The 22277-nt window shown below is 58.6% G+C and overlaps 8 protein-coding genes across 8 annotated transcripts; 4 read left to right on the plus strand and 4 right to left on the minus strand.

Moving 5' to 3' along the window:
* Positions 1–380: 380 nt before the first annotated feature.
* Positions 381–2397, plus strand: LY79DRAFT_557701 (cytochrome P450). The gene is made up of 4 exons (XM_060558116.1): positions 381–562; positions 616–1137; positions 1202–1821; positions 1875–2397. The coding sequence occupies exons 1-4, from the start codon at positions 494–496 to the stop codon at positions 2134–2136; spliced, it is 1473 nt and encodes a 490-aa protein (XP_060412741.1). The 5' UTR covers positions 381–493; the 3' UTR covers positions 2137–2397.
* Positions 2398–2700: 303 nt separating this feature from the next.
* Positions 2701–3614, plus strand: LY79DRAFT_518129 (short chain dehydrogenase; the record flags this gene model as incomplete). The annotated part of the gene is made up of 2 exons (XM_060555005.1): positions 2701–3193; positions 3247–3614. The coding sequence occupies 2 exons, from the start codon at positions 2701–2703 to the stop codon at positions 3612–3614; spliced, it is 861 nt and encodes a 286-aa protein (XP_060412742.1).
* Positions 3615–3798: 184 nt separating this feature from the next.
* LY79DRAFT_518196 (short chain dehydrogenase) lies at positions 3799–4658 on the minus strand (the record flags this gene model as incomplete). The annotated part of the gene is made up of 2 exons (XM_060555010.1): positions 3799–4479; positions 4548–4658. The coding sequence occupies 2 exons, from the start codon at positions 4656–4658 to the stop codon at positions 3799–3801; spliced, it is 792 nt and encodes a 263-aa protein (XP_060412743.1).
* Positions 4659–5799: 1141 nt separating this feature from the next.
* On the plus strand, positions 5800–10424 carry LY79DRAFT_689625 (Hydantoinase B/oxoprolinase-domain-containing protein). Its single transcript, XM_060564719.1, has 3 exons — positions 5800–6302; positions 6404–9780; positions 9870–10424. Exons 1-3 carry the CDS (start codon positions 6089–6091, stop codon positions 10269–10271), a joined length of 3993 nt encoding a protein of 1330 aa, XP_060412744.1. The 5' UTR covers positions 5800–6088; the 3' UTR covers positions 10272–10424.
* Positions 10425–10572: 148 nt separating this feature from the next.
* LY79DRAFT_591237 (major facilitator superfamily transporter) lies at positions 10573–12188 on the minus strand (the record flags this gene model as incomplete). Its single annotated transcript, XM_060561252.1, has 2 exons — positions 10573–10817; positions 10895–12188. 2 exons carry the CDS (start codon positions 12186–12188, stop codon positions 10573–10575), a joined length of 1539 nt encoding a protein of 512 aa, XP_060412745.1.
* Positions 12189–14595: 2407 nt separating this feature from the next.
* Positions 14596–15353, plus strand: LY79DRAFT_259720 (uncharacterized protein). The gene has a single exon (XM_060551927.1). It carries the CDS (start codon positions 14817–14819, stop codon positions 15228–15230), a length of 414 nt encoding a protein of 137 aa, XP_060412746.1. The 5' UTR covers positions 14596–14816; the 3' UTR covers positions 15231–15353.
* Positions 15354–15859: 506 nt separating this feature from the next.
* LY79DRAFT_259718 (uncharacterized protein) lies at positions 15860–16654 on the minus strand. Its single transcript, XM_060551926.1, has one exon. The coding sequence runs from the start codon at positions 16556–16558 to the stop codon at positions 15977–15979; it is 582 nt and encodes a 193-aa protein (XP_060412747.1). The 5' UTR covers positions 16559–16654; the 3' UTR covers positions 15860–15976.
* Positions 16655–17608: 954 nt separating this feature from the next.
* Positions 17609–21221, minus strand: LY79DRAFT_518164 (RasGEF domain-containing protein; the record flags this gene model as incomplete). Its single annotated transcript, XM_060555007.1, has 2 exons — positions 17609–20734; positions 20820–21221. The coding sequence occupies 2 exons, from the start codon at positions 21219–21221 to the stop codon at positions 17609–17611; spliced, it is 3528 nt and encodes a 1175-aa protein (XP_060412748.1).
* Positions 21222–22277: the final 1056 nt, after the last annotated feature.

Raw genomic sequence — 22277 nt, forward strand, 5'->3', positions numbered from 1 at the left:
TTCACTTCATTGACGTCTGAAGCTACGGAAGCACTTTAGTGATGGTGAGGTGCATGACTCCAAACGACCGCCTGTAGCACCATGCCGCCACAACATGCACATGAGACATACTAGTCAGCTGATTCAATGGGTATGAATATCACAGCCTGGAGATGAGAACGACAATAGAGGCTCGGGCAATTGAACCGATGTTATGACGTAGATTACCGCATGCAGATGAATCTTGAGGAAGCCTCGGAACCAAGGTTAATGATAGCATTTCAGTGGTTCGCTTCCATGTACGTTCATGCAAGCTGGGAGCCGTCTCACGTCAGTCGCTTGGCCATCACGCTACGTTGCCACGTTCGTCAAAGGGGAAGGCTTTTAATGAACATAACAAATAACCCCGCACCAGAGAACTTCTTTTTCCATGACATCTTCACTGCTGGTTCTATGACGATAGTGTCATGACAACTTCCTCTCAGCACACTGCGCTTTTCTGCATCGGTAAACTATGATATTCACAGAGCCGAAGGTGGTGCTCTCGGCGGTATTCGCCTTGTGTATACTGGGTCTCATCCGAGTAATTCCAAAAGCATTGAGTCAAGATACGTCTCAAAGCTAATTGTGAATCAGTCATATTTTCTGTGCCCCTTGAAACACATTCCTGGGCCGTGGTACACACTGATCACGCATTATGTCTTGAAGTTCAACACCATTCGGGCTCGGCGAATTCATTACATTCACTCGTTGCACCAACGTTACGGGCCCGTCGTGCGAATCTCGCCCTACCAAGTGGCGGTGGCTGATCCTGATGCCTTTGTCGCCATTCATCGCATAGGCTCCGGATTCTACAAGTCGCCGTTCTACGAGGATTTCACCGGCCCTTCGGGCATCGGTATCGGTCTCTTCTCCATGACGGACCCGAAGAGACATGCTGCTCGACGCAAACTGTTTGCTCGAGCCTTTGCCAAAGCCAGTGTCCGCCAGAATTGCGAACCAGTCGTCCGAGAGAAGGTTAGGAGGGCTGTAGACAGGATAAAAGCAGAAGCCGCTCATGGATCTTCCGACATTCTCCACTGGTGGTTACTTATGGCTTCAGACGTGATTGGCCAATTGTCTTTCGGGGAGTCTTTTGAGCTCCTAGAAACTGGAAAGGTACGGTAGACTCTTTTCGTTTCAACGTTTCTCGATTCGGACTCACAATGTGTCTGGTTATTAGAAAAACGAATTTGTCGAAACGCTTCACGTGACAGGTCTCAGTACCTTCATCAACTATGAGTTTCCGTTGCTTTACGCAGTGTCTCGGTATATACCGATCGGCTCAGTGCAATGGATACTCAAGGCCGCAACATCTGTTCGGTCCTACGGCAGTCGTGCTGTTGAGAACCTACGCAAACACCGAAACAACAAAAGCAACATCTTCGCCGCCGCCCTGGCAGAGTGCGAAGCAGACGAGAAGGGAAACCTGACCGACGAAGACATCAAAATAGAAGCGGGAAATTTCATCCTCGCTGGCGCGGACACTACAGGTTCTACTCTAGCGTACCTCGTGTGGGCCATTCTCAAAAGGCCCGAACTCCAGGCTCGGCTGGAAGCCGAGGTTGCCGCGGTTGATGAGGATAGTGTTTTCGACGACGCTTCCTTGGAGAAGTGCAAGCTTCTCAATGCTGTTATTGAAGAAACTCTGCGTCTTTATGGAAGTGTCCCGGGCAACCTTCCACGTGTCGTGCCACCCAAGGGCGCCACGTTTGGTGGATACCATATTCCCGGCGGGCTAGAGATCGAAACACAGGCTTATACCCTCCATCGAGATCCGAACGTGTGGCCGAGCCCATTGGAGTGAGGGTTTCTTGTCCGTATGCATTTGTATCAGTTAGCTAACTATGGGCCAGGTTTGACGAAAAGCGGTGGTTGGACCCAGCTACGATCACACCTCAGCAGAGGAGTAGCTTATGCCCATTCGGCGCTGGTACACGGGTCTGCATTGGTCTCGATCTCGCCCGTATGGAGCTGCGGATGGCAGCCGCAGCGCTGCTCCGCCAATGTCCCGGCCTCAAGCTCTCAAGCAGCATGACGGACGCGATGATGGAAATGGAGAATTACTTTTCGATAGTTCCAATTGGGCATCGTGTCGATGTCACATTGTTACCATAGGTAATTTGCCTTATCCATTCTTGGAGGGAAATCATTATCGAAATGCACTTTGCACTGTGGCAATTTCGTCTGGCGGGAGCAAGGTCTTGAGCGGGTATTTGGTAGGGTTAAGGCGTATTCATACCAACAGTTTTGATAAAACACTGCCTATTTACCCATCTTACACATACCCCTGCTGGTGCAATCTGACATCAGAAAGCCCCTCAAGCAGCAAGGGGCTTGTCGAGCAATCAGCTGTGGTTCCCATGCACTCCTTTTGTGGGCTAAGGCAGATGGATGGCATGGCTTTGGCGAGAAGAGTTGCGGTCCAAAGCCCATTAGCTTCAATCTGGACCCAGCTATTACTCCGCACAAAAGACCACCAGTCATCTGGTCCGCCATTTGTCAGCCGACACGTCAATTGATATCGAAATGGAGACCTGCCGATCTAGAAGCCGATCTAGAAGCCGAGCTACCCCTCCTCAAGAGTAGGGCTTTGAAAGGGAGTTAAATATCCAGCTTGGCATCGCCGCCATGACAACTCCGTCGCTTTGATATTTCATTTACGCCAAACCACCCTTGACCATGACCGAATTCGTGATCGAAGACAAAGATCTTTCCAGCCTCAAGGGCAAAGTGGTCATTGTTACTGGGGGATCATCGGGAATCGGCCTCGCTACGGTGGCCACGCTTCTCTCGCATGGTGCCTCTGTCGTCAATGCCGACATCAACCCGCCAGCCCAGCGACCGGAAAGGTCTTACTCGTTCGTCAAGACCGACGTGACCGTTTGGGCCGATCAGGTTGCGCTATTCAACGAGGCAAAGAAGGCCCACGGCCGTATCGACCACGTCTTTGCCAACGCTGGCGTGGGCCCCAGCGCCAACTACCTTTCGACGGAAGTTGACGCCAACGGAGATCTGATCGAGCCTACCCATGCTCTCTTGGACGTTAGCTTGAAGGGCGTCATGCACACCGCCACGCTCGCTATATATCACATGCGGCAGCAAGCGGAGGGCGGCAGTATCGTCATCAATAGTTCGACGACAGGTTTACAGCGGCTCCGTGCTGTGGATTACGGTGAGTCATGCGTCCCTCCATCTAGAGACCCCTCAGCTGACCCAATGGTGCAGCTACCGCAAAGCATGCTGTGCTTGGGTACGGTCGTGGTCTCGTACCGCTTCTTGAATCGGCCAAGATACCGATTCGAGTGAATATCCTGGCTCCAACTTGGGCGGACAGCAACGTACTCCCGGACCTGAAAGGCTTGATGGAGAAGGTTGGTGTTGAAATCCAGTCCGCGGAGGCTGTAGCACGAGGCGCAGCCTTGCTAATGGCTGACAACTCGCGCAACGGGCATGTGATCCATGTCCAGCTTGGGAAGTACAAGGAGATTGACGAGTCTGTGCTTCTGCCCGCGTTCGAGTCCATCAGGGGGCCTGATTACCCGAACGAAGACGAGGTTCTACGTCGCATTCAAAACCTCATGACCCCCGGTTAGGGGGTCGGCGTCATATAGCACAGTATCACAGTCCGAGTACAAATCAATATCTCTCGCAAAGTCCAACAAGTTCATGTCATAGCCTTTGCCCGCCAACGGTCTGGACGTTCACTGCCGGACAGTCTACTATGGCGGCATGCGGCAATAAAGAGGTGATGGATATAAAGGTATGATGGGCATTAGCTCAAAGCATAGAGAAGCCTCCAGAAGCTGATATGGTCTGCCCCGTCACCCAATTGGCCTGAGGCTCGGCGAGCATGGCAACGACCGAAGCAACGTCTTCTGGCTTTCCCATCCTGTTCTCAAACGGCGTCATGGAAACAATCATCTTGACGTACTGGCCGTGAGCGTCAGACGCCCCAGAGTCCCGAGCCATATCCGTCTCGGTGACACCGGGCTCGACGGTGTTAACGGTGTGACCCGCCGGGCCCAGCTCCGCAGCCAAGGCGCGTGTTAGGCCCTCCAGGCCGGCTTTCGAGGAGAGGTATAGGCTCGCAGAAGCGTAGCCGCCGCGCGCTGCGACGGAGGTGATGTTGATGATGCGCCCCGGGCGGCGAAGATGCGGAATCACGGCTTGTGCCATGAAGAAAGGCCCGCGAAGGTTGACGTTCATGCTTTCCTGGAAGTCCGCGGGTGTGACCTGCGACACGGCGAGCTTGGAGGTCACCCCAGCGTTGTTGACGAGGATGTCGATGTGCTCTCCAAAGGCTGCAACCGCGGCGTCGACGACTTGCTGGGGGGCCTCTGTGGAGGAGACGTCCGCCTGGACGGCGATGGCGCGCGTCGCGTTCTCTAGAGCGTTGATACGCTCGACTACCTCCGCTGCTAAACCTTGACTTGTATCCGAGACATACGTGATGACGACCTGTGTTTTCTTGTTAGACATCATTGTCTTGAGAGAAACGATGCGGTTGAACTTTGTCTTTTACGGACATTTGCGCCTCTCTTGGCAAGCTCAATGGCGATAGCAGCCCCAATACCACGCGAACCGCCCGTCACGATGGCGACTCTGTTGCGCAGCGATAGTGGCTGATCTGAAGTCATGTTTCTGACTGTGATATAGGCGTAATATAATGATTGAGTTGAATAATCAGAGGAGGGAGGAGAAGAACAAGGAGAAAGAAAATCAAAAGAAAGACGAGTCTCTCAACATTTCACCAGCAGTTTGAACGAAACAACAGCTTTGAGGAAATGCGGGGTTCTGAGGCATGTCGACAGGGGTTGTCAGGTTCTTCAGCGGGAAGAAGATGTGCCTGGCCAGCGGGGTCTAAAGCCGTTCACAACATCCAGCATCAAGATGAGGTTATGTCTATCAACACACGAACCGATTGATCCCTATCTCAATATACACGCTGTCTTCTGAAATGCTTTCTGTGCAGGTAACCGCACAATGATCAGTGGCCCTGGTAGTGTGGGTGTGACAACATAGTCAGCTGAATATCCAACATCTTCCGCAGTGAACCGAAGCCATGATTCATGAATTGCATGATCCTGCATTGCATACAATAACCAAGCCCGCCGCCCAAATGTTGACTTAGATCAACACTGAGCACGCAAATTTCGTCCGACAACAGCATGGGCGATATCCCTGGCCCCGACGGAGGATCTTAACGGCCGAAGCGGTTGCTACTGTAAGTCGTCTCGTGCTGAGTCTACTTGGAGGTAGCTTTCCCCGACCTCTGGATGTCGACAAACATCGGCCAAACCAAACAGCAACGACTGTGACTAACCATTGCGCGTTTGCCGCATCCAATAAGAACCCCCCACGGTTTACCGCAAGCAGTGTCGCCAAGCTCCGGCCGGCGACCGGGCGTCACAGCCATCCCGGTCCGGCTCGCGAGGCCAGCATGGGACACGTTGACGCGGCAAATAAGGTTCCGGAGCACGCATGCTTTGACAAAGGGTGGGTTGAATTTCGTCGGCAAGATGAATGGCGCCACAGTCTGGACGTCCTTCGGGCAAACGCCGCTTCCTGGCATTGGGGCGGCGGCGACGGCGACGATAAGCCCACCCAGGATGTCCTCGTCGGAAAGGCCCCGACAGCAGTCCACTACAGCGGAAACAGCCCGGTTGCACGCAATTACGCGCCGTCTGAAGAACCCGATGGACGGGATTCTGGAACGCTGGCGGGGGGGGGGGGGGGGGGGGGGGGGGGCGATCGACAAGCCCCAGGACTCCTCAGCAACGGCTACCGTAGGTGGGGGACTGCTTGGTGTTGTTTAGATGGCAATGAGATTGTGTTATTAATGCGCATGATCTCTTCGTTGCCGGTGCGGGACGGGATTCTCGCTCATAGTACAGAGAACAGAAACCGTGTCTCTCTTCCCTTCCACCCGTTCTCAATCGCAGCAGCCAGTGTGTTCACCCCCGAGAAGAACCAAATCGTTGTTGACTCATGCGCTGAAACGGCCATCAACTCGCGCAACCTCCCGCCACCGCTCTAAGACGAACGGCCCGCACGCACAAACGCCGCCATGGCTGCCGACATCAGGGTCTCGATCGACCGCGGCGGCACCTTCTGCGACGTCATCGCCCACATCGACGGCCGCGAGCCCCTCATCTTCAAGCTCCTGTCCGAGGACCCGGCCAACTACCCCGACGCCCCGACCGAGGGTATCCGCCGCGTCCTCGAGGCCGTCGAGGGGAAGCCCGTCCCCGTGGGCGAGAAGCTCGACGGCTCGCGCATCGGTACGTGTCTTTGAGATCGGGGCAAAGGGAGGGGGTGTGGGGGAGGGGGGGGGGACCCCTTCGAGTCTTGAACCAACTCACTGACGAGCGCCGGAATCCAGCATCATGCCGCATCGGCACCACGGTTGCCACCAACGCCCTCCTGGAGCACAAGGGCGAGCGCTTCGCCTTCCTCACGACAAAGGGCTTCAAGGACGTCTGCGTCATCGGCGACCAGTCCCGCCCCAAGCTCTTCGACCTGGACATCCGTAAGCCCGGGGCCCTGCACGACGCCGTCGTCGAGGTCGACGAGCGCATCGTCCCGGCCGACTACGACCTCAACCCGACGCCCCTCAACGAGGAGGCCGCCGTCGCCGCCGCCGAAGCCGGCGGGGACGCCGGAAGCCTCGTGCGCACGGCGAGCGGCGAGCTCGTCCGCGTCCTCCGCCGGCCGGACCCGGACGCCGTCCGGGCCCAGCTCCGCGAGCTCCGCGACCGGGGCTACACCTCGCTCGCCATCTGCTTCATGCACTCCTACCTCCACCCGGCCCACGAGGACCTCGTCGCCTCCCTCGCCCGCGACCCGGCGCTCGGCTTCGAGTTCGTCACCACCTCGGCCGCCGTCTCCCCGACCATCAAGTTCCTCCACCGCAGCACCTCGGCCTGCTCCGAGGCCTACCTCTACCCCGTCGTCCGGCGCTACGTCGACGCCTTCCGCGCCGGCTTCCGCGTGCCGCCCCGCCGCCTCGACTTCATGTGCTCCGACGGCGGGCTTGCCGCCGCCGACCGCTTCCGCGGCAACGAGGCCCTCCTCAGCGGGCCCGCCGGCGGCGTCGTCGGCGTCGCCGCCTCGTGCTACGACCCGGACGACGGCACCCCCGTCATCGGCTTCGACATGGGCGGCACCAGCACCGACGTCTCCCGCTACGACGGCCGCTACGACTACCTCACCGAGACCTCTATCGCCGGCCGCACCGTCACCGTGCCTATGCTTAACATCGCCACCGTCGCCGCCGGCGGCGGCTCCGTCCTCTTCGCCCGCAACGGCCTCCTCGCCGTCGGCCCCGAGAGCGCCGGCGCCCACCCGGGCCCGGCGTGCTACCGCAAAGGCGGGCCCCTGACCGTGACGGACGCAAACCTCTTCCTCGGCCGCCTCGTCCCGTCCTCGTTCCCGTCCATCTTCGGCCCGAGCGCCGACGCGCCCCTCGACGCCGACGTCGTCGCGGAGAAGTTCGCCGCCCTGACGGCCGACTTCAACGCCCAGACGGCTGGGCGGGGCGCGTCGTCGTCGTCGTCGTCGTCGCCCCTGGAGCCGCGCGACGTCGCCCTAGGCTTCCTCGACGTCGCCAACGAGACCATGGCGCGCCCCATCCGCAACGCCACCGAGGCCCGCGGCTTCGCGCCCGAGGACCACCACCTCGTCTCCTTCGGCGGCGCCGGCGGCCAGCACGCCTGCGACATCGCCGACAAGCTCGGCATCCGCCGCGTCCTCATCCACAAGTACTCGTCGCTGCTGTCGGCGTACGGCATCGCCCAGGCCGAGCTGCAGCACGAGGCGCTCGAGCCGTACGGGCGTCGCCTGGGCGCAGACGCTTCGGCGGCGATGGCCCACGTCGCCGCGCGGCTGGCGGCGCTGAAGGCGCGGGTGGGCGCGGAGCTGCGCGCCCAAGGGGCGGAGGAGGCGTCGGTCGCGTTCGACGAGAGCCTCGTGCTGCGGTACTTCGGCACCGATACGAACCTCACGATCGCGCGGCCCGCGGACGGCGACTACGCGGCAGCGTTCGAGGCCACGCACCTCCGCGAGTTCGCCTTCTCGATGCAGAGGGACGTCGTCGTCGAGTCTATCAAGGTCCGCGGCACGGGCAGCGCGGGCGCGCGGATCCGGGAGGCGTCGGCGCTGAAGGAGCTGGCAGCCGGCGCCCACGTCCAGGCCCCGGCGCCGGGCGAGATGCAGGCCGTCTACATCGACGGCGCGTGGCACGACACAGGCGTCTACCGGCTCGACGGCGTGCCCAAGGGCGTCGTCATACCCGGGCCGGCGCTGCTCATCGACCAGACCCAGACCATCTTCGTTTCTCCCACGTTCCGGGCCTACATCCTCTCCTCCCACGTCCTCCTCGACAAGGTCTCTCGTCCGTCACCTTCACCCGCCCTCACTACCACCACCCCGACTCCCGGTCTCCCCTCGTCATCTCCCGACCCGGCTGTCGACCCGATCCAGCTCTCCGTCTTCGCCCACCGCTTCATGGCCATCGCCGAGCAGATGGGCACCACCCTCCAGCGCACCTCCATCTCGACGTCCATCAAGGAGCGCCTCGACTTCTCCTGCGCCATCTTCTCCCCCTCAGGCAAGCTCGTCGCCAACGCCCCACACATCCCCATCCACCTCGGCTCGATGCAGTTCGCGATCCAGGCGCAGCACCGCCTGTGGGAAGGCAAGCTCCAGCCCGGCGACGTCCTCCTCACGAACCATCCGCAGTGGGGCGGCACTCACCTCCCCGACCTGACCGTCGTGACGCCCGTCTTCGTCGACTCGGACCCCTCCTCGGCCGCAGGCGACGACGACGACGACGACGAGGACGCCGCCCCCAGGCGCCAGGAGATCGCCTTCTACGTCGCCTCCCGCGGCCACCACACCGACATCGGCGGCAAGGGCATCACCTCGATGATGCCCGAGTCCCGCGAGCTCTGGGAGGAGGGCCTCAACGTGCCCTCCCTCAAGATCGTCTCGGCCGGCGTCTTCCTCGAGGACGCCGTCGTGGCCGCCTTCGAGCGCGCCGGCGCCTTCCCCGGGTGCAGCACCTCCCGCCGCCTCGCCGACAACATCTCGGACCTCAAGGCCCAGACGTCGGCCAACCAGCGCGGCATCGTGCTGCTCCGCAAGCTCTGCGCCGACACCCCCGGCGGCCTCGCCGTCGTCCACCGCAACATGGCCGCCGTCCAGGCCAACGCCGAGGCCGCCGTGCGCGCCTTCTTCCGCCGCCTCGCCGCCGACCACCCGCGCGGCCTCGAGGCCACGGACCACCTCGACGACGGCACCCCCATGCGCGTCCGCGTCACCGCCGACCCGGCCACAGGCTCCGCCGTCTACGACTTCTCCGGTTCCGGCCCCCAGACGTGGGGCAACTACAACTGCCCCGTCGCCATCTGCCACTCGGCCATCATCTACACCGTCCGCTGCCTCGTCGGCGTCGACATGCCCCTCAACGAGGGCTGCCTGAGCCCCGTCGAGATCCGCGTTCCTCCCGGTTCCGTCCTGAACCCGGGGCCGCGCGCCGCCATCTGCGGCAGCACCCTGGCGAGCCAGCGCGTCATCGACGTCATCCTCCGCGCCTTCGGCCGCTACGGCGCCAGCCAGGGGTGCGCCAACAGCTTCGGCTGGGGCATGGGCGGCAGGGACCCGCACACGGGCGCCGTCGTCAAGGGCTGGAACTACGGCGAGAGCATCGGCGGCGGCGCCGGCGCAGGCGAGGGGTACCACGGGGCGCATTCCGTCCATGTAAGTTCTTTGTCTGCCTCCCCCCTTATAACTGTCCGTCAATGAATAAATGAGGGAAGTGCCGAAACCTGACCAACGTAAAACAACAGGTCCACTCGACAAATACCCGCCAAACCGACGCCGAGGTCATCGAGAAGCGCACGGCGGTGCTCGTCCGCCGGTACGAGATCCGCCGGGGCAGCGGCGGGGCTGGCACGTGGCGCGGCGGCGACGGCATCACGCGCGAGGTCCAGGCGCGCATCCCGCTGAAGTTCAGCATCCTCTCGGACCGCAGGGTGTACCGGCCGTGGGGCATGGCGGGCGGCGGCCCCGGGCAGAAGGGCGAGAACTACGCCTTCCTCTCCAACGAGGAGGGCGGGATGGAGAAGATCAACTTAGGGGGCAAGGCCATCATCAACCTAAAGGAGGGGGAGTACGTGCAGATCAACACGCCCGGCGGCGGCGGGTACGGCGGTGACGAGGTGGAGGACAGACATAGGGGGTATGTCTGAAAAGCTGTGACGGAACCCGATCGGACAGGCGAGACACGAGCCATCAGAGCGTTTTCGGTGTGAAGAACGACCTGACTTGATAAAGCCAGGTATTACTTGGCAAAAAAAAAAAAAAAAAGTACCTAATCCAACTATCGTATACGACTTGACCGTGCCCGTATAGCACAATGTGGTATATAACATCGTCCCATCATTAACGTGAACCCCCTTCCATTATCAACTCTTCGGGATATCATTTGCAACTAACTTCGCACCGACTTGCATGTATGTACTATACTGTACGTACTATGATGTACTATGCTCACACGACCTCCTTGTCAAGCTTGGTGTCGACAGTTCCCGGCACAGCGACGTCGGCGATGGTCTCGTCCGAGAACTTGAGATCTTCCTCGACGGCAATGGTGTCCTTGATCCTGAGGAAGATGATGGGGGCGCCGACGACGAGCGCGCCGGCCAGGGAGCCCCACGAAGCGGCGAACATGGTGTTGTAGTCTGTACCGAGACCGTCGAGACGCCAAAAGACGGCAGCGCCGGCGGATTGGATACCTGCGAATCGTTAGCGACCTTTTTATCTTTCAAAAGGGCCCCCCGGCAACCGAGGAGGAGACGGGCGCAGCAATTACCCTTGTAGAAACCTGCCAGGTTGGCGGCCTTGCGGGCAGAGTTGGAGAGGGCGCCCATGTACCAGTAGACGCACGTCTGCCAGACGGCGTCGAAGAAGCCGTAAAACATGTAGAGGAACATGGGGCCGATGTACAGCTCGCCGCCGTCGGTCCAGTCGACGGTGGGCCAGTTCTCGTCGCCCTCGATCTCGCTGCGCGAGGCCTGCTTCTTCTGCCAGGCGTAGCCGCCGCCCCAGACGACCATGGTCAGGACGAAGAGGGCGACGAAGGAGGCCTTTGCGCGCACGCTGCGGCGGACCTTGGCGAAGTCGAGGGCGTAGCCCATGACGAGGGCGCCGATGATCTGGGAGGACCAGTACAGGAGGTTGTTGAGGGAGCGAGTGCGGGTGTTGAAGTGAGGGGCGTTGAAGTCGTTGAACTGGTAGGTGGTGAAGACGTTGGAGGTGAAGAACATGGGGAAGAGGAGGACGATCCAGGGGTCTTGGGCGAGGGTTTCCCACAGGCCCTTGAACTCGGACTGCCACGAGGGGTTCTTCATAACGATGACCTTGGAGCCGTCCTCGCGGATGATCCTGGGGACGTCGCACATGAAGAGGGCGAGGATGGCGCCGAGGAACATGAGGACGATGAAGGCGGCGTAGGTGCCGTCGGTGACGGTGTCCCTCGCGGTCTTGTTGATGTTCTGGCCGAGGGGGATGAGGGCGCCGATGACGGCGCCGAGGTTAAAGATCATCCAGAACCACGAGATGTAGCGGCCCTTTTCGTTCTCGGTAGGGTAGGACATCATGATGGCGCCCTGGCCGGTCCACAGCAGACCGGCGCAGAGGCCGAGGAAGGCGCCGGCGAAGACGACGAAGCCCTCGTTCTCGGTGTGAGTGTAGGACAGGAAGGAGGCGGCGTAGATGCAGTAGCCGAGGCCGCCGAGGCTGAGAGTCAGACGGAGACCGAGACGGTTGGCAAAGGTGCCGGCGAAGAAGGCGGCGATGGCGAAGGTGGAGTAGAGGGCGGTGTTGGCGTCGTTGGAGGCCTGTGTCGAGACCTGGCCACCACCGCCGAGGCCGCCGAGGGCGTTGAACATGCCGGGGCACAGGAAGCAGACGAAGGAGACCATATAGAGCTGGATACGGGGCGAGGCATACCAGAGCTCCTTACCCCTGACGCGGAAGCCACGATACATCCATCCGGCGGGGCGAGGGACGGAGCCGTCGGCGGAGGAGGCGGGGGGCTCCGGGGAGGGGTCGGGGTAGCTCTGAGCCGCAGGCTCGGGGGCTTGTTTGTCGTCGCCGGAAGCCATGTTGGCGGGTGGTGGTAAAAAGCAGACGACGGCGCGGCGACGTGAAGAATCAACGATTGTGTCGAACCGTCAGGGCGGCTTGGCTTTCGGTGACTGGGGGGATTGTGTGGCCGCCGCTTGGTTCTCTCTCTATTATTTTTTTTCTTTCCCTTTTCCCCTTTTCTGTTCAAGTGTCGGAGGTTGGAAACTTAATCGTGCCCAACGACGTAGGGGAGGGAGAGGGGCAAAGACAGCCGATTAAGTATCAACGGCACGAGGTGAAGGGGACTAGAGATGAAGAAAGCAGCTAGTAAAGGCGCGCGAGGGGAAAAAAGGGCCGAGGGAGGCGTGCAGCTTCTTTATGGAATGGTTTATCGGGCTGCAGGTTGCAGTTGCACTGAGCGATGATCGTTGGTGGAGCGTGGCGTGTGGGAAGAAGTGACCGGGGTGAGGATTACCGGTAGAGAGAAGTGTGATTGGGGAAGATGAGTGCAGGGAGAGGGTGAGAGAGAGAGAGAGAGAGAGAGGGAGATGGCAGCAAACGAATGTACTTTTTTGTTGCTTGGAGGTTTGAGACAAGGAGATGGGACGAGGGACGGGGTGGGATTGGAAGACACTACTAGGTTGTAGATTGCAGTAGACAAGCAAACGGCGTATATCCGTATTGAGTTTCTGCAAATACTCAGGTGCCTATCCGAGGACAGCACAGAACGGGGGGAGAACAAAATAAAGAATTTGCTAGATGCCAGGGGGGGGAGGGATGACTTTGATAGTGTGCGAAGGAAGGGAAGTAAGCCGGCGCCAAGGACCGATTAAGACGGGACGGACCAGGATTGGATAAGGCAGCCTGGGAGTCGGGAGCTACCCCGGTCGGGCAAAGGACGCAACATGCGCAGTGGCCTGCAGGGTAGCAGCAGAAAGGGTTGCCTGGCTCGACGCGACGGATACACACGTTTGATAGCTGGAACGAGATGCGTCTGTTGGTGGCGGTGGTGGTGAAGGAATGGTAGGAGGCACTTTGGAGGTGTCGGACGGGAAGAGATGTGTGTGGCAATCCGCCGGCGAGGATTGGATACGGGGATGCCGTCTCTCAGCAGTGTGTGTCCTTCACATGATGGAAGAGAGAGAGATAGAGAGAGGGGAGATGTAGTATCCATCCGTATCTAGGCACCGTATCAGTAGGTAGGTAAGTAAGAACTAAGGTAGGCAAGGTAAGCTACGTGGAAGCGTACCTCTGCACTACTGCGAAGAAGGATGTTTAGCGGCAAGCCTCCCGCAGCTTTGAGAGCGCGCGCGCGCACGCTACCACCCCTACCTACGTGCCGTACACTGGTGACAACAATGGCAGATGGACGGTTTGCCGGAAGGATTCTTTCTGCGAGTCGTGGTGGGGAGCCGGGGTCGTGACTGGGTGACTAACTGGGGTGAGGTGTGGGATTGTGGGATTGATAGGAACCGAGTCCACAGATATGGATGGGGAACCAAGTGTGGACACACGATAAGGTGGTCCGACCGAGGAATGCGAGATAGGAGACAGTCGCTGGGACTACTGCTGGAATAAGACTGCCACCCACCGTGTTTCATCGAGTACTCGATTCGACAAACAGCAGGTGTTTGTTTGTATGTATGTGTACGTATGTATGTTCGGGCAAGGCGAAGAGAAGAAAGAGTGTACACTACCGTAATTAGGTATGCTACGTACCTTACGTAAGGTTACCTAGCGAGGGAGTATACTACTAGTAAAGGAGTAACGTAAGCCCAGCCCCACATTACCCCAGCCCAGTACCTACCTGTAGTAGTATGTTCCTACCTAGGAAAGGAAAAGGGTCCCTAGTCCACCACCATCCACACACCACACCGCACCGCACAGCATCGCATCGCACTTGTGCCGTCGCATCGCTGTCGCATCCAAGGCTGGGCTGGTTTGCTGGATACGAACGAGTTGGACACATGCCGTGTGTCTCGTTTCTTTGTTTGAAAGTCTTGGACTACTGCGTATGTTGACGAGTAACAGGTATGGGTGGGTAGGTACACACACCATGCAGGGAGTATCATGTACGTACTGTGCTGTACGACGAATGCTACTTGGTACGTACATGTACTGCTACTACTGACTGTGTCCAGGACTCGTCGTCTCCCGCGTCTTGTCGTGCCTTCTCTCGATCGCGTGCCTTCCCTCGCGTGTCTTTTCCTGCCTCCTACCTCCTTCCTCCTCTCCGCAACAAACCAAGCAAACATACACAGTCTGACAAACAGAGAAGGAACGGCCGTATTCTTCAAGTACCAGTACCAAAACACGCACCTGCCGTCTGCCATCTGCCACTCATCTGCACCTTCCCCCCCTCCGTCCTCCCGTGTATATCTCTCCCTCCCCATGGTCCGTGCCCCAGGGTATACATGTAACGTTCCCCCATCCATCCAACCATGAGGTGGACGGACACCGGCAGTGCTCCGTTCGTATCTCATCGGTTAGCAAAGCCAGCCTCCATTCCATCAATCGAAGCATACTATACCTACCTAGGTAATTTACTTTAATCGGTATACACACACCATCAGACAAGACAATGAATCCTCGGTGCACACACCTCGTTGGTTCGTTACACAGATAACGGCCGGCTGCATCCCTTCTCATCCATATCCTCCTCCGACATGCCTCTCTACCTTGTGTCTTTGTTTATTCCTTTCTGTCTGTCTGTCTGTTTTCATCGCCGTCCACGCCCGGCCTCGAGAACGAGACTCAAAGGCCTCCGTAGGTCTGTCCGGCTTCCAGTCTGCAGATGGATAAATATACGACCCGTGAGACGACTCCATCCATACCATCTATATAACCACGGCCCATCGGTCGCCAATCGTCCCAAGCCAAGATATCACCACTCACTTTTCCCTTCGCCTACCCCACACTCCCGCCGCACACACTCTTCTGGCCCGGCGTCCCAAAGGTTACATCCCCCTCTATCGCCGATACCCAGGCCACCTACTCGACACGACGCGACATGGGGGATCCGCCCGACATCTTCTGCTCTCACCTCCGCTCAGCGACACCCATGTCCGACGTCGAGATAGTCTTTTGCTACCTTGCTACCCTACCCAACCGTCCGGTTTGCCCTCTTCCCAACCCAAGGTCCTGGGTCTGTGACGTTCCGATCTCGTCCAATTCCCACCATCTGCTCCTCACCAACGGCTGATCACAGTCCTTGTCCTCCCTTGCGACACCAGACCGGTGTCGCACCGCGCAACTCGAAGCTCCGCGCCTTACTCTCGCACCTGCATTCTTCTTTGGACCGTTTGTCTATTTGTTTGTGTCCGCCCATGTCCGTCCGTGGCCGCCCCGCCGAGCCGACGGTCTCGCGCCGGCACGGCATCCAGCATCTCCGGGACCGTAAAGTTTCGGACCGGGATGCGGGGACTAGAGACGCCGCCGCGCCCAAGCCACTAAGATATAGAGCCGACTTACCAGCATCTCAGCCAGACACCAAGAGAGAGCGCGCTGGCAGTGAGATAGCTGGGCGAAGTCGATCCCGACGCCAGAGACGACCGACCTTCACCACAGACAAGAAGAGCGGGAATGGGACATGAAACTAACTGGGCGAACACATGGAGCGTCAATCTACATTCGACCGTCCAAACTAAGCTGCCTTTTCCCGTGACATTGAGCCAGCTTTCCTACTTTATGCTTGTAATTGCTCCTAGCTTTGAAGACAAAGGACGGATTGGACTTCCATGCGCCAGTCAGCTCGGAATTGCCATAGATCATTGCTCGAGTGCCTGTTTTGTGCCACCGTCAGCTATGGCGTCTTAGGAAACCCCCCTCATCGTTGGAGAGTTGGAGCTTCTTCCCGTCGTCGATGACGCCCGTCTTGGTTCCGCCTCCGCGTCGTCGGGTGCCGATCCCCTCCTCCGACTGTCCCCTTTAGACACGTGCTGGAGCTCTTCGAGACCCGGGACGACCTCGTGTGCGAACATGCCGTAGCTGTGATACCTTTCCGAGATTTCGTACTTTTTTTTTTTTTTTTGAATCTAGCCCGTTCCCCTGGCGCGGCGTCGGAGTGTTTGAGAGAGACGAGAGGCCCAGGGAATGGGGGATGCTGGCAGGCTTTCCCCCTCTCGTCCTCCCCCGAAGACTCCCTCCCGCCATACGTCGTGCCACCATATAACGCCATCGGACATCCTTGGCATCCGCTCTTCTCCGAGCGGCCCATCTCCAAACTCCCAGCCGACACCACTACGCCACTCCCTCGTCGGCCGGCGTGGGTACCAGGGCCTCCGTCAACTGCAAAACCACCATCGAGCGCGCCGAAAAAGGTATCCTCTGCCCCTGCGCCTCCAACGCGGCCGCGAGCGCCGGCGAGGCCTCCGGTTCCCACCGTCGTCTTCGTCGCCGCCGTCAACATCGGCCTCGCCTTCAAAGGTCCTTTGAGAGTACCAGGCCGTCATCGCCGCCCGTGGCGGAGAAGGCCTCGTCGGAAAAGAAAGGGAGAAGAAGAAAAAGACAAAAAAAGAAAAGAGGCAGCGGGCGTAAAAGACTGTGCCACAGATACATAGGTGTCTCGGGGAGATGAGGTGGCAATTGGTCCCTAGTCAAAATGGATATCCCCCGGGTACAGTGCCGGCCGGACTCAAAATGCCAATTGTACAAACGAGTGAACAAGATCCAAAAGGCGCGTCTACTTGGTCTCTTTCGAGACATTTTCCTCAACATCATAAATCACAAGCACGTAAAAGAGAGTTACTTGAACAGTGGCACGACGGAGTAGTGATTATCATCAGCATTCGATTTTCTTACTCATGGTATCTGTTTCCATCGTCATGAAAGCCGTTATACAGAATTAGCCTACATATACAGTGTATGACTTTGGTCTTTCGGTCACCGCCGCCGCCGCCCTCCCAATTTGCTTTTGAACGAGCCTGCCGCGCCGCATACCGCGATGCCAGTCCCTGGGGGCATCCAAGAAAGACCCATACTGGCTATACTTACAACTCCTACGCCCATTTATTTCAGGCGATCCAAAACCGTCAAAAGTAGGTAACGAAAAAAGTGAACACAAGGCCGTTCTAACAGGGCCTTGAAGCGAACGTTGAGATATTCCAATAAGTGCGGGTAAAGCGAATCGCGCGCCGCATTTCCTATTCGCCGCCGACAAACACAAGGAGGACTCCTCAGCATCCAAACAATGTGGCGGATCAGGTCCAGCACCGGTGTTTCCAGTCCCGGCGGTTGAGGCCTCAAGCCCAGGCAAGAATGAGGGCACAGAAGCAGATGAACGCCGGGTAGGAATGTCATTATGACATAAAGCCTCGAAGCGAGGTGAGAAAATGGGGTATCAAAAGTGAAGCAGAATAAGAAAAAAAAGCAAAAGGTAAAAGTTCGTTGCCGAAAATGCGGAAATGATGTTTGTTGATCGAATAAAATGTCTTCGACACGGGCGCATGACTCCGAGACGTTACAGTGCCGCGGGCGTCGCGGCATTGCGGTCTCGGGTCATCCAACCAAAGATATCGCCGCGCGGGGCGCCCGTCGCACTGCTCTGGGGTTCGGCAGGCGTTCGCGCCACCATCTCGCGCGGTTCCAGAAGCAGGCTCTTGCGGTAGTACGTGACTTGCACGTTGCCCGGGTCGCCCTCGCGGACGCGCACAATCTGCGCCGTCATCCAGTCTTGCATCTCGGGGAGCTCGGTAAGTCTGTACGGGATCTGGAACCGTTGGAGTTCACCAATGATCTTTGCAGTGCGGGTATGTTTATCAAAGTTGACGACGGTCATGCCACCGCCGTTCTCCTCAGAGCCGTCGCCGCCAAGGGTGGGGATCTGCTTCGTCGCAGGGTTGCCAATGTCGACAAAGGTAAGATCCGTGAGGAACATGCCGAGGAACGGCAAGCAAGGAGGGACGTGGTCGTGCAGGCGAGTCCGCAGGACCTTGTTGTTCTGGGCGGGCTCGACAATGGCCTGGAGCGTCCGAAGCATCTCGCGGCGCTTCACAGAAACGATTTCCCACGTCTTGCGTAGTCGGCTGATGGTGCTGCTGTTCAGGCTGCAGATAATGGCCATGAGGCCGTCGTAGTTGTGAAGCTCCAGGCACTGGTGAGCAATCTTGATCCATTGCTTGATGACAGCCGCTCGCTTCTTGACCTCGGAGTAGTGAAGGATAGTTTCTGCGACTAGGTTGGACAGATCGGTAGAGAGGGCCGACATGGCCTTGACATTGGGGGCATCCACTCCGCCCTTCTTCATCCACTGCGAGGAGAGAAGCTCCTCCGGCATGATGGAGCAGAAGATGTTCATCTGCTTGATGGTGAGCTGGCGTGCGATCTCGAGGGGCTCAAAGTCGAGGATGGTCGGGCTGCTGCCACCGCTCTTCCACGTGAAGAGCTGTTGGATCTGGCTCTTGGTAATGGCCAGTGGCGGGTGTGGAGTGTCGGCCGGGATGTACTGTGCGATCGAGGTATTTGTCTTGCCCATGGAAGACACGAGGCGGGGCACAAGCGCAGTGTCCTTGGACACCCGTTGGGCCAGCTCGAGAAGCCGCTTGCCGGCAGAAGGCAGGACGGCAGTAAGCTCGAACTGGGCAAAGGGCTCGATAAGGGAGAGTGCCTCACGGTCGGTCTCGTCACGCCAGTGGGACTCGAGCCAGCCCTTGAAGGCATTGTACACACGCAGCCTGACGGGGCCTGCCATGTGAGGGGCCTCGGCCACGTAGTGGAAGCGATCAATGAGGGTTTCGGCCAGCTTGTGAGGGCTGCAGAACAGGCGGAAGGTAAGATAGAACGTCGAGACAAAGGTCGCGTCGGGAGTGGACTCGTGAGTCGTCAGGCGCTCAACGAGGGCAGCGAGAGAGCCGCCGGTGACCTGGCCCTCCTTGTTGAACATGAGCTCGTGAGCGTACGTCTTTTCGAGCATCTTAAACTCGACGTCGTCTACTTCTTCGTTGGCGCCCGTGCTTCCGGCGTTGCTGAGCTCTGAAATGGACGGCTTGAGTTTTGGAGCCAGCGTGTGATCCGGAGTGGTTGCACGGGTAGAGGTCTGGGATACGAGGCTGGCCTCGGAGTCCCGGCTGAGATAGGTGCTGCTGCTGCCGGCGCTCGACGCGGCCATGCTGTCAACACGCGAAGAAACATTGTCGTCGGTATCCTGGTTTGTGTTTTCAACAGAGCCATATTCATCTCCCGGGGGCAGGGAGGTGGCGAGTTTGGGCAGAGGTGGGAGCGCCAGCCGGGTCGAAGAGCCAGAAGGCGGCATGTTCGAAACATTGTCGCTGACGAACGATGAAGGCCGAGAGCTGGGAGCAGACGAGGTCTGAGACGGGGGTCGACGCGGATGAACTTGGTGCGACTCGGAGCCGTCGACCGGCGGGAGCTGAGGCAGCGGCTTGTCGTTGGCGATGCTCGGCCTTTGTTGGTGGTGGGGGTTTGACGACGCGACGGAGTGGCCCGAGTCAGAATTCCTCGCCGACTCGGCGACGCTGGTCGCATCGGTCGTCGCCGTGTCGGCGACAGATGGAGCAATCGACGAACGGCGGTATTGGGACTCGGGGGCAAGGTCGAGCACGCTCAGGTCAATGCCCAATTCACCGACCTCGAACTCGCACTCGAAATCACCAACACGCTCAATCGCCCATTTGGTCTTGGCCACGCACTCGCCAGCGGCTTTGACGCAGCCTGTAGCGGCCGTCAGCAGCATGCTGTTGTCATGCGGCATGAGAACGTCGGCGTCCTGGAATGCGGCGTGGCGGATGATCTGGCCGGCCGCAGTGACCAACTCGCGGATGCGCTCAAACATCATGTCCCTGGCCCGCTCCAGCATCTCCGAACTAGTGGTCTGCCCGCTCACGACATCTACGACAGCCAGCAGTTCCCCACCGGACGTCGCCGACAGCTTGATGGCAAAGGCCAACTCCGGCCGCGACTGGGACTGCAGGTGCAGACGGCCAATGAAGGAGCCCAAGTGGGACAGGAAGGTGTCGTGGCTCTTGTTGAGGCGTTCCGAGACAAGATGCTGCGGCCTCGACAGAGGAGAAGGACCAGCCAGTGAGACGCGATGGGAAATGTTGGCTGACAGCCGTTTGACGTTCTGAGACAATCGGTTCGTATTAGGGCTACTGGGCGAGTACGCCGTCGAAAGCCGCTTGCTGCTCAATGCCCTGGATGCTTGTGTACCGTCGGCCGGGGTCGATGGTGTACTCCGGGTGTGTGTCCCGTTTGTTGGTCCTTGGATTCCTGCATTGCGAGTCTCGTCGAACCGGGTGTTCTCCGCAGGTGGCGTCGGCGGGATATACGATTCCTCAATGACTGTTGCCATGACGGTGACTGCAGGGGCACGTTGGCGCCGATCATCCTCGAGGATATCCACGAAACGCACGCCCTTGGTGACGATCTTGAAGGCCTTGAGTATCATCTCGTCGATAATGTCATTGATGTCTTCCCGAGGTTGGCCGAAGCCTTTCTGCGCTTCCTGTAACCGCTTTGCCGTCTTTACTAAGCCCGACAGCTCAGAAAGTAGCAGCTTCCTCGCCCGCCTCAAGCCGTCATTGCGAGTGATGATGGCAGATTCTCTGGTCAGGCAGTGGGTGCGTTCCTTGTTTTTGTGTCAGCAACACGAAAGCACGGTGAAAGCTTGCGGAGCAGAGCACCAAAAGGGTTTCCGGGAATAAATAGCTTACCAAAAGATAGCGCACTCCTGCGATGATGCCCTTCATGAACTCTTGGTTACCAAAGATTTCCTTGTCGTTGACTGATGTGCTGCGGAGCAAATCCCAAAAGTTGAGCAAGGCTTTCAACAGATTTCTCATTTCTTCCGGGTCGTACGACTCGCAGTAGTTGGTCGGAAGCCACCCCCTCGCACCAGATACCAGTAGCGTTCCATCAGCCCAGCCGTTGGTGTGGATGGAATGCACCAAGATGACGTCGCCCTCGTTCAATGGCAGGGTAACGCTCGAATCGGTCATGGCATAGCTCGGGTGGAAGGGGTAGAAGGCTCGCAGGAAGTTGTGGAAGACGGGCGGCGGCATCTGGTCCGCGCCCAGGTCTTCCTGCGAGCCATTGGGCGTCGCGGGTGGTGTCATGTGTGTTGTTGGATATGACCTGGAGCTATCGTGGTTTTGTTTCGAAGACGGGACATCGCCGGATCGGGCTCTCTGAAGCTTGAGGGGAGCCACTTGGAGACTGGCACGCATGGAATGGTCGGTCAGCATTACCATGGCTGATGCAAATCTCTCTCGTGGAAAAGCATGGGCGGATGCGGTGTAAGTGAGATGCAAGCGATGTTTGGGATCCTAAGGTTCGAGGCTACCGCGATGTTGGACAGGTCCGTATTAAATGCGGTAGAGACACACGAAAAAGTCCGGTCCAGCCTGCGCCTTGGATACGGAAATCTCGTTTGCTGCGCCTCTGCAGTGTCCTCGTGCGGAAATCGGATGGGCCGCTGGGTCAATGTGCGCCGATGGCAGCAGATGCCGGGTACAGCTCGAGATCAAGAATGCGCTGCGCCTCTGGCGTGAAAGTGTTCTTTACTGAAGAGGAAACCTCACGTCGGTACGTCGATTGGACGTTTCGGTATCGAGCTGTCGAGCGGACGACGACAGTCAGTTTACGGCGGGAAGCAGAGAGAGAGGGAGAGAGAGAGAGAGAGAGAGAAAAGCGAAGTAGAAGAACAGATCACTAGGCGTGTGTGCCAGGCGGTTTTGATGGGAAGAAGCAAATGTTATGGAATGTAGGGGGGAGATGACGGGCATTGATGTGGGAGGGGAATAGGAATAGCAGGAATGTCATAGCCCTGGGACGGACTTGTTGGAGGGATCCTTGCCAGTGCTAATGCTGGATAGCTGCATACCAGGTCCAGGGCTAGACTCAAGGTTTCGGGAGCCCAAAAAGAGTCGTCCTCCCCCATGTGAGTGCCCAAAGCGAGGGGATGATCACGTCGTAGGGAAGCGAGGGGGGGGGTGTAGCCAGGCCAAGGGTCCGGGAACTTTGGAGGGTGGACTGATGGATGGATGGATGGGTGGATGAGTGAGTGGGCTAGTACACAGGTACCGTGCCCACCCTCCACGTCCCCCCCTGCAAAGGTGCGTACCTTTGGTTGTATTGTCGGCCCTCTCTCTGGTTTTGGGGGGGTTGCGATT

Source organism: Colletotrichum navitas, assembly GCF_030913465.1.
Source record: "Colletotrichum navitas strain CBS 125086 chromosome Unknown LY79scaffold_41, whole genome shotgun sequence".
NCBI lineage: Eukaryota > Fungi > Ascomycota > Sordariomycetes > Glomerellales > Glomerellaceae > Colletotrichum > Colletotrichum navitas.